We start from the raw sequence: 15,901 nt of genomic DNA on the forward strand, positions 1-15,901 counted from the left end.
CTCACCCTGTGCACCACAGCAGGGATAATTCTGTTAGAGACAATTATTCTGTGGGTATTTTAGTACTATAGCAGAAAGGGGGATTTTATGCCTGTTGGGGTGAGCTCACACTGTGGCCTCTCCCAGTATGTTTTTAGTGTGATGGTTACGCATTTTGGCTACTTGTGAATTCATTGCAAAGCCTGTTTTATCTCCTGTACATAAAAAGTCACCCAGCACTGCAAGGGAATCAAGCTAGGAAAAAAAAGCAGTTTTTATCACCTCAGCCTTTAATTTAAGGAATGGTTAAAAGATTATAAGGTACAGATGGCTAAAAAACATTTCTGTGGAGAACAGAATCAGGGTGCACACTCAGCTGTTCTTTCAGGATTGAAGGGCTCCATCCCTTTGCAACCTGATTGAAGAAGTGCTCAGGTTTTCCTAGCAAGTCTGCCATCTTCTGTCCATATTTATAGTCAGGAGGCAACTGAAATCAGGGACACTGCCATTTGTGACAGTGTTTCTTGTTCAACTTTTCAACTTTCCATGACATATAGATTGTTTGCATAAAGGGGTGACGTCTCCTCCAGAGTTCGTTAACCTGGGCGTTGGGGTGCATTTGTTTAATTTTGAACATACTTGGAGCCAGGACTGCTCTGATAATTTTGCCAATAACATTCAAGGCAAAAGAGCTCACAGCAATGATTTTACGAAATACCTATTGAAAACCTCACACTGCTTTGGAGGCAGCTTTTAAAGCAGTAAACTGCCTGCAGGTGGGCACCAGTGGGGACCCCGTTTCCCCCAAAGCACCAGCCCATGCAGTGTCACGCTGAGAAGCTGAACTTGCACCAAACGGCTGTTGAAGGAAAGGAAATAATCAGAGGTTGACATTTGACAAGTTAGGTTTTTATTCAGTGCACTGGACTCATACATCACGGCTTCGTCAACTAACAACATTTCACACATTCCTGTAAAATCAATGCCAAGTCCAGTCTCTTGTTAAAGATGCTCGGTGTAAAATGTAAAGCAGTCTATCAAATATTTCCTTTTTTAAGTACAGCTTAGAGCCCAATAACAGGCTGTGTCCAGCATGTTCAGTGTTGGGTTCCAGCAGTGGCTGGAGAATGGAGCAGTTACTCAGGGTTGATGCAGGGCTTCATTAACAACTGTCTAAACCCAGCTCATTAACATCTCAGCCAATGTTCATCAGAGTGCTGCTGCTAGTTTGATTATGCTGCTGCTTTGAGCATGGGTGGAGCTGCAACTACAAAAACCCTAATGTAGAACTACTCAGCACTGGAAAATGTGATCTGGGCTGGGGCAGCCTGTCTGTGCCCTGTGCTGAGGACAGCCACTCCAGCAGCACGGCATGGCACGTCTCACCCCGTCCCCACAGCTGGGCCAGCAGCAGCAGTCAGAACAACACAGCAATCCACAGAGAAATGCAAGGTGCTCAGGCCTGACTGTCAGGGAAAAGCAACATGTTTTCAGGGTGGAGGGGTCTTACACTGCAAACCTCTGGGCAGGGATGCCTGCAAGCACAAGCTGGGCAATTAGGTGGATGCTGGGGATTGTGGGCAGGTGGAGCATCCCTGCTTCCCTGTGTCTCTCATGTGAGCAGGCACAGCATCCTCAACCCTGTCCCACCCAACAGGACAATGTAGGGAAGGCTCCATGGTACACCCTCCCACTTGCAGGAGTCACCCTGGTCAGCATAGGGTGCCCTGGCCAGAGGACTGGGCTTGTGCCAGCCCTACAGCTTCCCAGCAAATTCATCTCCACTCAGCCCTGTCCACCGCCCTGCCCATGTCCCACCTGCCCTGTGCTCTGGCCCAAACTCTCATCCTGCCTCATCCCTGCCCTCAATCACTCATTCACTCTGTGTGTAAGGAAGGAGACAGCACATTGCCAAATCAGCTATCTCGAAGGGAATCTAGCGACTTTTATTGAGCCCTAGTGATGGAGCCTGGACTGTTCCAGGCAGTCCCTGTGACGAGCACGCGGTGCTAAGGCATGGTGACCGTCCGTCCGGCGCTCCTGGCCGCTGTAAAGCGCCTCTTATTCCTCAGACCAGAGAACCTCTCATCCAGCGTCAGGCTGGTCTGCAGGGGAAAGCGAGAGCGAGTCAGTCCCTTGTCTTGTGGCAAAGCATAGCCAAACCTGTAGCAGGGTATTGATTAGAGCCCATCAGTCAGGCCGGTGTTTCACAGCTGGTTAGTCAATTAAATCACTCAGCACACAGAGACAGGGAGCTCGACAGACTGTGTGCGGCTGGAAAACCTCCAAGCAGCTCCCAGCCCCAAGACACAGGGCATCCTCGGCAAGAACAGGAGCAAGCAGATGGCATTTGAGCACAAGGCATCAAGTAAAACCAAACTGTCCAGACAAGAAACGCCGGCAATGAAGAAGGTGGAGCAGGATTTCTCAGCTGCCCCAGGGCTCTTGGACCATACTTCAGTGTAAAATATGACACCAAGAAGGGCACCAAAGCAAAGAGCGAGCAAAGCCCAGAAGTGCCGTGTGTCTCTGAGGAATGGGAAGCACTGACAGTGAAACAGTCCCCTCTCGCCAAGACTACTCATCAGCAGGATCTCCCTGCTCCAAGCAAGCACATGGACAGGCCAAGACAGGCCATCAGAGTGGGGAAAACTGGGCTGAGTCTGTAGTTGCTGAACAGTCTTCTCAAGTGCCTTCAGCTTTGTGAGCAACCTGGCCAACACAGCTACGGGACTTTCCTCCCAGGTTCTGTTAGATAAACCCAGCTGGCAGCCCCAGAAACCTGAGTGGGACGTTAACAGCTCAGTGGCAGGGCTGCTGCAGGGAGCCAGGAGCCTCCTGTCTCGTCGACAATCCTCTACCTGGTTGCCCATCGCGCGGAAGTTGAATCTCAGCAGCACCCCTTTGGGCTGGGGCTTGGCCACCCGTGCTGGGGGTCTCTGGCTTCGCAGGAATGGGCGCTTGGATCCAGGCCTGGGAAAAGCACACAGCTGCAGTCACTCAGGATGCTAAGGCAGCTCACTCCCCACCCTCTCCAAACCAGTGCGGAGTCAAGAAGACACCCACACCATCCATCCTATGGCGTGTCTGACCCCTGGCAGAGTCAAAAGGCAGCCAGGAGAGCAGCCGCGCAGGCAGAGTTCCAGCACTGGGGACTGTCACATCCAGGCTATTGAGGGGTGCTCTTGGCACCCAGAACATGCACAGTGCCCTCACCCATCCTTCTCTCTGCCCCCACGTGGGTGCCAGGTCCTGCAGCTGCCCCTTTCCAGCCTCTGAGCCCCTCTGGGGCACACTGTTTCTCCCAACACCCCACAACCAGCACAACCAGCCTGCCACCTCCTCCCACAATGGTGCTTCCATTTCTACTCACTCTGCATAACAAACAAGGGCACGTTAATTACAGATTACCACGTAATTAGAGGTAAATACAGGAGATTTTTATCTCCTTTTGATATGCTGGGAAAGGAACCAGACATCATTTGCTAACCATTTTGGATCTGAACCATTCATTGCACACTCATTATGGAAGTGATGCTGCAATAATGCTAAAGGGATTTTCGATGGCTTTTGTAGGGCTCCCACCCTAACAAATCACCTCATTTACTTACGAGCTGGTCTGGCCTGCCTGGGGATTAACCACAGAAACCGTCAGAATTGCTCCCGGGCTGGGTTTCACTTGCCACCTGCCGAGACAGGGAGATTCATCCAGCTTCAAGCGTGAAAGAGCACGTCATATTTGCATTGTGCCTTTGTTCACCAATTACCTTCTCATCCTTGGCGGTTTCCCTTCTCCTTGAGAATCCATCTGCTGTAAGATATATTTAAAAACAATTACTTAAAAGAATTAGCTCTCAGAAACAACGATTTTTCCAGGATTTTGTTTGGTGTATCTGAAGAGCTCCTTCCTCTCAAGTTGTTAAGAAATGTGCTAATTTGGGGTTTCCCACTGGCAGTGATGTGTATGGGATGGCTTTACTTTGCCCTGCTTGTGCTGCTCTATAAACTGCAAGGTTTATTTTTATCACCCTCCCAGGATTTACTTCCCAGCTGCCAGAATACCAAACTGCATTAAAAGTTGCCTGCAAATGCTTTCCTTTCCTACCAACACACGCAGCGTTCAGGTCATCCACCTCTCTCCCCCAGCTACTTTTGGAAGCAAAGCTACAACAAAGGCTGGTAAAATTGGAAGGTTTGTCACTACCAGCAGACTTCAGAAGAAATGTCTCAATACTGACCCCTCTCTGGAAGCGGGCTTTGGAGAACCACGGCTGCACCCGCTTCTGCTGGAATGCTGGTCCCCTGTTCAGCAGGAAAGGCCTGCTGGTAAAGGAGAGAATGACAGCGGTGAAGATGATGCCAGGTCTCTCTAATGTTTAATGCCAAAATACCTAACCCGAGGTGGTCTTAAAAAGCAGAGTAAGAAGCAAATGAGGCGGTGTGTTACCGAGTTCAGCCCAACAGGTTTTTCTGCCAGCAAAGGGTTTCAGAGGAACTTGATTTTCTGCTCAAATGAGACAACAGCTTGTGTGTTCTGAACTTTGCTCATTAAAAGCAAAAAAACATGGGAGGAAAATCACAGAGAAAAAATCAGGTCAAGAAGGACCTCTCAATGTTATTCAGTCCCTGTTCTGCACAGAGCAGAGAAAGGATTGCAAGGAGCTTCCTTTCGAGCTCAGAGAACATAATGATCTTGATGAGACAGGCACCAAGACAGTGCCCAGCACCTGGCACACTGCCTTCCTCACAGCTCTTGGGGCACAGTCTGCTCCTGCAGCCCCTCATTAGGACAGACTCCCTGTCTCTGCCTATCCCTTATGGCTGGAATCTCTATTTCCTGCCTTTATGAAAATAAATGCTATTTTGCCCTTCAAAGTGTTTCCCAAAGCGACAAAGTTTAATAAAAATACAAAGGTCACATTTTCTGTGCTTCCTGAAATAAAACAACAGATTAAGATCAGCATTATTAACTACGAGCATGAGGTTGTTTTCTTTCCAGGTGCTTTCCTAACATACCGGGGGTATTTTTCTCATATTACACAAGCACATGCCCAGCTGGCACGTATGGAGAGCAGAACCCCATGAGCTGCACTCACTGCAGGGAATCACTGAAAACCAAAGTAACCCAGAGCTACCAAAGATTTTACCTTCTCCCCGGGGTGCGGATGCTGGAAGGATCTGCTCTGAATCTCTTGGGGCCTGGAGATGGCTGTGGCTGTTCCTCCTGTTGCCCACTGCCGCTTTTGGCAAAAGCATTGCTCTTCTTGTTGCCCTGAAAGAGCCGTGAGACCTCAGCAGTTGTCACCTGTGCCACAGTCTCGGTACAAGAACAGAGAGTGAGGACAAGGGACAGCACACAACATCCTGCTCTCCACTGACTGCTGCTGACACTGCTGTCAACAGTCAGGGTGTGGGCCTTGGTTCCTGGACATGGAACTACAAGCGCCAGGAAGAATGTTTCATTCTAATGCTGCAGAAACCAAGGAAGAAAAAAAACAATCAGTTCATGGAGAGCAAATCTAGCAGAAGCCATGCATTATAGCCCTGCTCAGGTGTGGCGACCTGTTTACCCATTGCTTTTCCTATCCCACATTGTTCCCTCCCTGTTCCTTGCCCCTAGCCCTGGCCATTCCCTCGGGTCCTCCCTACTGGTTCCTGTACCCCAACTCTGCCCATGGACCGCCCCGAGCCCCTGACAAAACCCCCTGCGCCCAGATCACGAGGTCTCTCTGCCTCTGAGGGTCACTGGGACAAGGTGTAACCATTAAAAGATCCTCTTAAACCCTTATGGAGAGACCCTTCTCTCCTCCTTCACCATCACTGGCTGTAACGCTGATGGCTGACCAGAGCAAAACCGCGGAGCCGTCCGGAATGGGCTACGGGATGGTGACATGGTCACACTGCCCTAAGCAGCCCTGCTGAGCTCTCAGGAGAGCTGCAGCCTGCTAAACCAAACCTAGCATTACAACACTCAGCTTTCCTTCTGGTCATCAGCTCTTTCTTGTCTGGACACCTACATTGCCTGGACCACACCCTGAAGCACGAAACACACCAGAAGACCCCTCAGCAGCGTCTCTCCTGCAGTTCCAACACAAACTGCCCCAGGCTTCAGCCTGTTTATTTCTGTGGGACAACTACCATCACTGTTACTACCCTCTAACCGAGGTGTGTTTCCATATTCTTCCCCCTTGGTTTATTTCTGCCAAGTGGAAGCTACTGTAGAATTATACCTCCTAGCAACTGCTTATTACTTTCTGTAAATACCAGCCACGCTCAATATTTGAGTCATCCTGGTCTTTATCTTCGGGAATAACCTCACTCCTTGCACATGCATGCTCAGTTTAGGGCGTTCTTATTTATGCCCCTACAACACATCCACTAAATGCCACCCTGCTCAGCACTTGCATTTTTTTTAAAAGCTTACTGAGCATCTGTGACCTCCTAACTGAGTGGATTTTCATCAGTGCAGGAAAACCCAGCTGACTCTCATACTATCTGTCAGTACTGGGAATCAGTGTCTCTGGTGGAAAGTATGTCTCTGAACCAGAGCCACCTGACAAGTCACCAAGTCTGTCCTCTGACTTCATAGGAACTTGGAAAATGCTCTGGGTGGACAACAAATAACAAAGAATCTTAACACACCTCCTCTAAATGATAATAATAAGATGAGATGCTGTGGAATTAATTTTTATGGAAGTATTTTTAAACCTTTTAAGACCAATTCTTAAAAAATCTTTTTTTGCAAAACCCATGGGAACTGATCAGTAAAATTATGCTAAGTCAGAAGCTTTATAAAACCAACTGGAAAATTGCTATTCCATATGCATGTATGTCTGTACTCACCTATGCATACAAATGCTGTGCACAGGCGTATAAAGGATGGTGTTTTTTATGTAGATTGTTCTTTGGGGTGATCCAGGATCATAAAATCGAGCAGATTTCTACATGACATTTGGGAGAAGCCGTACCTTCCTTATTCCCCTACCTCCTGAGCCGATGTCTGGCGATTTAAAGGGCTCACTCCATCAAATGCAGCAGCTGCTCTTCTCTTGCGACCAGGCAAGGTATTCCTGAACTGTCTCCGATTGAACTGCTGCTGTCCAAACCCTCTTCTGAAACGGTTAGGTCCTACAAAAAAAGCCCTCTTATTTTAGCATCCTTCAAAATTCAATTCATGACTACAGCTTTGTAAATAGATTACAAGGTTAACTCGATGTGATACAGGAGTATCTACACAAATAGTGGTGCAAGAGTCATGCTCATTCATATTAAATAATCAATTTTTCCAATGTCTCTCTGGCATTCTTACTGTATGTAGGACTGACAGACACATTATTTGATGTCAGAGAATACAGAACAGAAAAGCTTTTCACAATTCTGATTCCTTGTAAAGGCAGGAACACCCACATCAGGAGACCTGCCAATCTGTTGTCAGAGCTCACATTGCTATGAATTAACTATGACACAGAAAAAGCCTTTTGATACAGATACACAAGTGATTTGAGCATCCCAACGCCAACCCCACAGCGCCCTGAAATAGCTCTGAGTGCCCACATTATAGCATAAATTTTATTTATATATATATACTTTCATTTTCTTTGAGCTTGACATACCATTACTTCCTATATTGGAGGGGACACCTCCTGCTGGCTTTTTATGATACACGCACACCCGCAGTCCCTCTTGCATTTAACCTTTTCCCCTAAGCCTGCTGATGATTTTGAAGAGTGCTGAAGTGTTGAGCAAGAGGAAAGCCCTGTCATACTGAGGCACAGTGCTTCCAAACCTAATTACTCCACATAATAAAATTCTGTAGCTGTAATGAGACAGAAAGTTTCTGAGTCACTGTATGAGCTGATACAGGCACAACAACAACCACAAACTCACAGCTGGAATGCCAGGAGGGAATTTATTTTTTACTTCACAAACCAGCAGATCCCTGAAGCAACACCTAAGCAGAGCCACTTGGGCACTACTAAGCTTGGCCCAGTGCTGGACAATCCCCAAGCTGCCATTCACACCAGTTTATCAAGGGTTTGGAGCCTGCACAGAGTTACAACCACGCTGTGTTCTGATCTCTGTACCAAGGCAGGGAGCTCAAGCATGTCCAGTAGGATGCCCCCAAGTCTACCAAACACCTCCATCATCTATAACCAGATGTTCTACTTCTCAATGCACACAGAGGGTAAACAGCAGTAGATGTGTATTTTTCTTCACTGCTACTTCAGACTTTGCTATCCCCAGCTGCGAGGTCACTTGAGCATACAGCCCCTCTGTTTTCAGCCCACTCCCCCCAACAGCTGCTACACCAGTGAGATGTGCACACATCTTGGGGTTGTGTAAGTCAGGCCCAAAGCTGTGCATGGCAGAGGCCAGAGAGTGCACCCAAACCCTGGATCTCACAGCAGAACCTCATTGACACAAACCACAGAGCAGTGAGCTGTGTGTATTGATCTCGTCCCATCGACTGTTACGTGACAGCAATTTATACTGACTCGCAGCAGTTGGAAAGGAAGTGTTCTGAGGCAGCAGTGACATCACAGTGAGGGGCCAGCACTGCCATAATGAATGAAGGCTCCAGCCTCAGGGTGTAACACCAGCCAGCACCAGCCTGAGCTGCTTACACTGGAACATGTGTGGAGATGATTTGAGCTGCTCTGGCTCTAAAACAAAAGGGCACCAGGGCAGGGCCATGGGAAGTAGATCCCAAACACCATGCTTCGTGCCCTATGGCCATAGGTGCTGGTTGGGAACACACACAAAAATGCAATGCAGTTCACAAGCTCAGGGGCCAGTTGTTATTTCCTTTGCAAAAAATGCCCTCTCACTGCAGAAGTGCAGATGTGTAAACGTTCCTCTCTTGGCAAACATTCCATTTTGGCAAACTGTTTCTTTTTGACCAGGTGTGGACTTGCTGTATTTAACGGCCCTTTGATTTTTTTCTCCTGCTTCTATTCCCCCAGTTTGTTTTTGCCCAGCCTTGTTTCTCTTCAACCCCCACCCTGCACCCGTCCCTATCTCTTGCCTATTTGCTGGGCTGCTCTCCTGCTGGCCACCAAGCCTTGCTGCACAGCTCTCCTACACCCTGGAGAGGACAAGAGACTGAGCTCAGCTGCCTTTCCTGAATATTCCATCAGGGCAATGGGAGGGAGCGCTGCGGAAGGCAGCCCTGACTAGAAAATCGTACCCCTGTCAGTCTGTTCCTATTAGGGAGCCTGTGCTCAGCAGTGCACTCAGGCACGGCTCACCCAACACAAATAACACATGACAGAGCCAGCAGCTTCCAAGGGGGACCCCATTACACCAGCTGGGGACCAAGGCCTCGCTCTGTCATGTGTGTCCTGAAGTGTGACACATGGGAGGCTTCATCTCTGCAAAAGGTCTGGCAGATAGTTAATAATGTAAGAACATTTCAGTAAAACCCCACAGCGTCAGCAGCTGGGGAAGAAACCTCCCCCCACACACATCCCATGTTTGGGTGCATGCTCAGAGCCTGGTGCTGAGCACACCTGGGATGGCCAAAAGGCATCTCTGCTCAGCCAGTCCACTCTGGGCACAAGCTCCCATGTCTGACAAGACTGTTTTTTTTAAGGAGATTTGAAATTCAAATTTCTAGTCATTAAAAATCATCTTTCCCCCACTAGGGAGATGGTTTAAGCCATATTCCAAGAGGGATTAACAGCACTTTGCTTGCTGGTTTAATCAGCGTAATACCCTTCCCCCTCCTATGTCATTACAGTGCTGGGCTTCTCAGATCATCATTTTGATAATGGTTATCACATCTCAGCCCAGAAGGGACTGCATTTCAGCAGCAACTGGAGTGAATTGAGCCCCTGATGAATTATGGGCTAAATTCCCAGTCATGCTGAGCTTCCCCAAATTGCTACCGACAATCAGCACCACACAGCATGGTGGGTCTCTGCACTTGGCATGGCTGAATTCAGACTCACTGAAAACCTGTGAAATACTAAAACCAGCAGAAATAATTCTATAAATTAACAGAAAAGTTTTCCCATCTAAGGAATAGGGTAAAAAATATTTTATTGGATTTGCCTCTGGATGCAGTGCTTAAGTGTGAGAGAATATCAAAGCCTGTGGATTTTGATAAAAAAATCAATTTACTAAGGGCATTTTTCATCATTCTGTTTTGAACTGGAACAATCCTCAGTAAGGCACTGTGTGGTGGACACCAAGAACACAAGGATGGGAGGCAGAGCAGAGGCAAGCAGGATTGCTCCCAGTGATCCCACTGTCCTGATGTGTGATTGGCACTCCAATATAAGACTGCAAAGATATTTCTGCAAAATATCCCTAAAATCTTCAGGGAGTGACTTAGCAGTAATTAAAAAAAAAAATAAAGTTCACAGAGATGGCATTTCATGCAGCAGATAACTTTGGTTTGTAGGTAAAAACCAGTGGAACAAAACAAAGGTGTGATCACTCGGTATTATAAAAAAAACTCACCATAAAAATAGCATGCTTGGCAAAAGTGACAATTTAGCTTCAATAACTGAGCTATCAAATACAGTTACTGAGGGGGTAATTGGGATAATTTAAGTCTGCTCTGGGAAAATGAGGATTAGGAAGAGGCATAATTAAAATATGCAAAGCCAAGAGGAATAGAGAATAGATATTAAGTCACTTTAAATTAGTAATTCATGAGAGAGTGGAAGGGAGAGAAATGGATGAATTATGCTCTGAAAGGGCCCTGATATTCCATTGTTACGGGGAGAAAAGCTAATCAAAGCCCGAGCACATCTTATACACACAGAGAAATGAGATAGGAGAAGGATTTAAGAGCTGGATTTTGCTACAAAAATGCATTTTCCAGCCTGGCAGGCCTCTGCTGTCTCAAGTGCCCATCTACCTTGCAAATTCCTCTGCTTCCAGGCGCGATATCGGGGCCGCCCATAGCCCGAGGCTGAACTCCTGTTCTTGACCGGCTGCCTTCTGCTGTCGCCCGCGGCACTGGCATCTGTCTGCTCTTTCCTGTGGAGCTTTATGATGTCATCTAGAATGAAAGGAGAAGAGCAGAAACGCATAGCACCTGCACTTTCCACCCACAGTGATTCCCTCTTTGGGTGCTTGCAATTGTCCGCAGTAAACACGGAGCTTGCTGTTCTGTGAGCTACGCTGGACAGACAATGGAAGATTAAGCTTAGCTTAGAAAGTATAGGATCAATTTACCGGGCTCCTGCGAGCTGGAGATTAGAGTGCAGCAAATGATTTAAAAATGTGCTACCATCCAGCACGTCCCCACCGTGGGCAGGACAAAGATTTCAGACCCACATCCACCGAGGGATCTGATCCTGCAGGCTTCCCACAAGCCTAAGGGAAGATGTTTTGGCAGAGGCACCAGGAGCTCAGTGCTGGGCAGAGAACTTTTTTGAGAAGGTCTGACTTGAGTGGCTCTAGGAACGGTGGTCAAAGGGAGGAGGATGTCACAGCTGTTGAGCTACTTGGATCACACACAAAGTACTTTCAGATGCAGAGCTGTATCAAGAAACAGCTCAGGCGCCTCCGTTCTCAATCAGCTGGTCTGCAATCAACGGGATCTTCTTAATTCAAGCTGTTCAGATGAAGAGGAATGGAAAAGGCAAAGGGACATCTCTTCATTAATTCATATTTTCCAACCTCAAATCTTCCAGAAAATACTTCACAAATAATAAAAGCCACATCTGTGAAGCTCCAGGCAGAATGTTTTTAACTTGAATAAATTAGCAAGAAATGAAGTGTCCAAACCAGGCCCTTTCCCAGGCAGTGGCTACTCCAGCTCCTTAATGTATCACTGGAGTCAAAGGCCAGAAGTACCATTTGCTTTCAGGGGGTGCTTACCATGAGTTCTCATAGCCCCAGCACTGGTCCCTTGTAATTTTCCATCAAGAACTCCTGTGTCCAAATGAATACAAAGCCCAAGGAAAAGAAACGAGAGCAGATGTAAGAATAGGCTGCTTTTATGATTTCTCTTTCAAGTCTGCCAGGAAAAGAATAGGCTGGGAGATGCTGGGCCATGTTCTTGGGATGAATTTGCTAATGGTATCAGCTAAGTGTGCCTTTGGGACATGTGTGATTTGGAGCACAGGATGCTGTGAAGCATTTTGAAAGCATCCCTGCACACTCTGCAGGGAAGAGACCGCACGCATCCAAGGGTGGGCTGTCTACAGCGTGAGGAAATGAGAGGACCGAATGCTCAGGTGCCTGATCTGCCACTTTTCAATGTCTTTTTTGTTTGGGTATGAGTTGTTACCCTTCTTTTCTGCCCATAAACATGATGGGATTAACAGAGCGATGTAATGGACTTCTACACAAGGCTGCAAGGGGATTCTGAGAGGTCACTTATGGTACACCTACGCCCTCAAGGCAGAATTAAATCTATCAGGGCAGCTTTAGAGCAACTCCTGCAGTTTTTTTGTGACTGCTAACTCATGTAAGGCACAAATATATCTGAAAGCATAGAAAAACCACCTGATGGAAAAAGTTCTTCACCAACGGGCTCTTGTTTTCCAATTCTCTCTTCTACCCTGAGTAAGGTGTATTCTGGATAGAATATGGAGTGGGACCACAGGAGGTGATCGAGAGAAACTCTAAGGGAGAGCAAAAGCAAAGGGAGCATCCCACATCAGCAAAGAGAAAAAAGGTGTGCAATACTATGGGAGAAAAAGAAATAAAAAATGAGGGATCCGCTGTTGCAGATATAGCTCCTCATAGAGATATTAAAATAAAGGTGCATTAGCCAAGGGATCAATTTGAGTTTGCAGCGGAAAATGTCCTGCTGTTCCTGACAGATGGCTCTTTGCTGGAAAGAAATGACACAAGGTTTCAGTTAGGAAGCCGACCCAATAATAAAAGGTGCTGGTGGACTTTCCTTTCACAGCAGAGACGCCAACACGATAATCCATCAAGATCTCTCGTCCATGCGTCAGAATCCAGGCCTCGGGAGCTCATGACAGGGCGGTTGCTGGTTGTTTATGCACACTCCACATTCCCAGTGCCAAAGGAATGGCGAACATCGGAGCAAGCTGCTATAAATAGCAGCACGGCGAGGCCGTGGCTCCCCTTCCCATGTCCAGGGGGCTGGTTTGCGTGAGCCCCCCCGGGCCGCTCTCCCGTGAGCTCCGGGCTGCTGCCAGCCCAGCGCCGAGGCCGGGGCCCCGCACACACCTCCTCCTCCGCCGCTGCTGGCCGCTGCCACCCGGACAGGGCCACCCGCACGGCGGGGCCACCGCACGGCCTTTGCCCGGCCCGGCCCGGCCCATCCCGCGCACACCCACCCCGGCTCCCTTCGCCGCACGGAGCCCCCGCGGGGCCCGGCCCGGCCCCGCCGCCCGGCAGCGCCCCGCACCTACCGAGGGACATGTCGATCTCCTCGGCCGCCGGCTGCGGCCCCGCCGCGGGGCCCGGCACGGGCTGCGGCCCCGCCGCCTCCATGGGCCCGCAGCGCTGTGCGCTCACTGCGCCTGCCCGGAATGTGCCGGCCCCGCACCGGCCCCCGCCCGCCCCGGCTGCCCCGGCCCTCGCCGCGGCTGCCCCGGCCCCCTGTGCCCGGCCCCCTGTGCCCGGCTCCCTTCTCCCCGCACTCAGCGGCCCCTGCGTCGCCCACAGGCAGCGCTGCTCCCCCGCCTGCGCTCAGCCCTGCCCTGGCTCCCTGCCCTCCGCACCCTCCCCGGCGGTCCTTTCCATCAGCACCTCCCGTCTATCCTTCTCTGCCTTAAGCAGCGTTCTCCAGGCTCTGGGCTGACACTCTTCCTCTTCTCCCCCTGCATCCTCTTCCTCTGGAGTTTATGCCAGCAGCAGATGTATCTTAACAACCCAGCAGTCATTTCTGAACCAGAAAAACAAGGCAACTCTGCAAACAGAGATACTCTTGGCTCATATTCGTGCGTGAAGTCTGTTCTCGTATTTGTGAGCGCCTTGCGGAGAAAGCACCTCATTTGGGATTAGTGTTAGGGCAGCATCCCGAACTCACAGAACTCAGGTTCGTCAGATCTTTCAGTCTCTGTGTCACATTGGTTATGGCACCGAAACTATTCTACAGTTTGAATACAAAATGTGAGCTAAACCATCTTCCTCTACTTCTAAAGACGAGTGAAGAAAATAAAAAAGAGATGGGAGAACAATATCTTCCAAAGGGCTGCCATGCATCAAGTGAGGAGCATGCTTTTCTCTGAAGTTTCCGTATGATAATACCCTGAAATAAACTTTCTCATCACGTACATAATAGGGGCCACATAAATAGTGAACAATGTCTGCATGTTTTGTGTTTTCAAGTCAGGTTTTTTTTCCCCACCTTGCACTTCAAATGGGAGAAAAATCTCTACACGCAGATCAATCAGGGCAAGGATTGCCTCCTGGTATGTGTACAGCTCTTAGAAAGATCAAGTGCTTCTGAAAGTGTTGGTTTAGGGAGGTGTTCTTTCACGAAAGAAAATAATAGAACAGTGTTGAGAGAGCAACAAATAACTTTTGCTATCTTTTGCAGTGACACTGCGGAATGACCATGAAAGCAGATTAACGTGAGATGTGAGGAACTGGGGTCATGACACACTGTTTGTAACATTCTGTGGTACACAACGTGTGCTGGGGGCTCTGCTGCTTTCTGGGGAACCCTGGCACTAATGCTGCCCAAGTCCAATAGCTTTCCTCCAAAAAGAATCCTTGAAATTTCCCAGCAATTTGGCCAGAGCACCCAGGGAATCTGTGGCTGCTGGGAAAGGACTGGAAGTATCCATATAAGCCCAGTTTTTAGCAATAGACTGGAAGAGGAGGTTTACAGCAGTATCATTTTCTGCCACCTAAGGAGGGTGTTGGAGCAGGGCTCTGGGCAGTGTCCTGCAAAGCAGCAGCTGTCTAGAGACACGAGGGAAGGACTGCAGGAGGGATCTGGAGTCTCCTTGGGTACAGGCCAGCCGTGAGCTGAATGACCCAGGTTTCCACATGGGGCAGCAGCTGGAGTTGGTCCCTTTGTGAGAACAGTGTCACGAAAGCTTTCGTGGCTTTCTGTAAAATCTTGCACATTTGTATCTTCAGAAAATCTGAAAGCAACAGCTGAGAGATTTCCAGCAGTGTTTCTATTTGATCATTTTTAGTGAAACAAACATTTGAGACCAAAGAAGACAAAGGCAGAGTTTAGAAATGGCAACTTATAAAATATTCAAAGGGCATTTTTTTCATGGAACTACACCACAGCTTTTTCAGCAAATTCCACTTCACCAGCCGAGAGCTTTAATTAGCTGCTTTCCTTCAAGTGCATTAAAGGCAGTGATAAAACCTCTCCAAGCCATATTTCTTCATCTGGGAAGTATGAGCTGATATGTGCTCTTATCTCTCAACTGCCAGTCTGTGACCTCTTAACATTTTGGCAAGTGTCCCATTTCCTTAGTATGTCTAAGCACTGCCATCATCTCAGTTCTGAGTAATTTCTCACATCAACAGTGTAAGTGACACATGCTGGAGTTGGTGAAAAGGCCTGAAGAGCCAGAACCTCCTCTAAAGCACAATCCCCCTGCACTGGAGAGGACTGCAGGTGTCTGGCAGACAGACTTGACCCTACATCCTAAAAAAAGAATGTCAGGAATGTGACTTTCACAACGAAAAAGCAGGATTAATAAAAGAACAATGAGAAAAGAAAGGAAGGGGGGGGGGGGAAGTATTTATGTTATGCTTTCTTCTAGAAGTGTTTTGTGTTGGCTCACTGATACTGTGGCAACAAGGCATCAAGTTGAGCCCTCAAAGAGCACTGTGGCACCTCTGCCACAGGCACCAGGTATTCCTTCCCCTTGTTTGGCACAGGTAGGACCAACTTGTTCCAAAAGACCAAGTGTTACTTTGGGGCACTGGGCCTTTCCATTTATCAGACGGTCTTCTTGCCATATAATGAAACCCCAAGGAATCCTAGAAGGCTTTTAGTTAAAACTAAACAAAA

The 15,901-nt window shown here is 48.3% G+C and overlaps 1 protein-coding gene across 4 annotated transcripts; it reads right to left on the reverse strand.

The window, feature by feature from the left end:
* Window positions 1-866: 866 nt before the first annotated feature.
* On the reverse strand, window positions 867-13,432 carry LOC116450972 (UAP56-interacting factor-like). Of its 4 annotated transcripts, none has more exons than XM_032124013.1 (9): window positions 13,326-13,432; window positions 10,847-10,990; window positions 6,965-7,107; window positions 5,127-5,251; window positions 4,218-4,299; window positions 3,747-3,790; window positions 3,591-3,665; window positions 2,841-2,952; window positions 867-2,084 (listed from the first exon to the last, which is right to left on the reverse strand). In XM_032124013.1, exons 1-9 carry the CDS (start codon window positions 13,405-13,407, stop codon window positions 1,989-1,991), a joined length of 903 nt encoding a protein of 300 aa, XP_031979904.1. In that variant the 5' UTR covers window positions 13,408-13,432; the 3' UTR covers window positions 867-1,988. The 4 variants fall into 4 exon arrangements, with proteins under 4 accessions (XP_031979904.1, XP_031979905.1, XP_031979903.1 ...); XM_032124014.1 differs by having other exon boundaries at window positions 3,747-3,787; window positions 4,218-4,302; XM_032124012.1 differs by having other exon boundaries at window positions 4,218-4,302; window positions 13,326-13,431.
* Between the last annotated feature and the right edge of the window lie 2,469 nt (window positions 13,433-15,901).

The sequence above is a fragment of the Corvus moneduloides genome, chromosome 14 (assembly GCF_009650955.1).
Source record: "Corvus moneduloides isolate bCorMon1 chromosome 14, bCorMon1.pri, whole genome shotgun sequence".
Classification (NCBI taxonomy): Eukaryota; Metazoa; Chordata; class Aves; order Passeriformes; family Corvidae; genus Corvus; species Corvus moneduloides.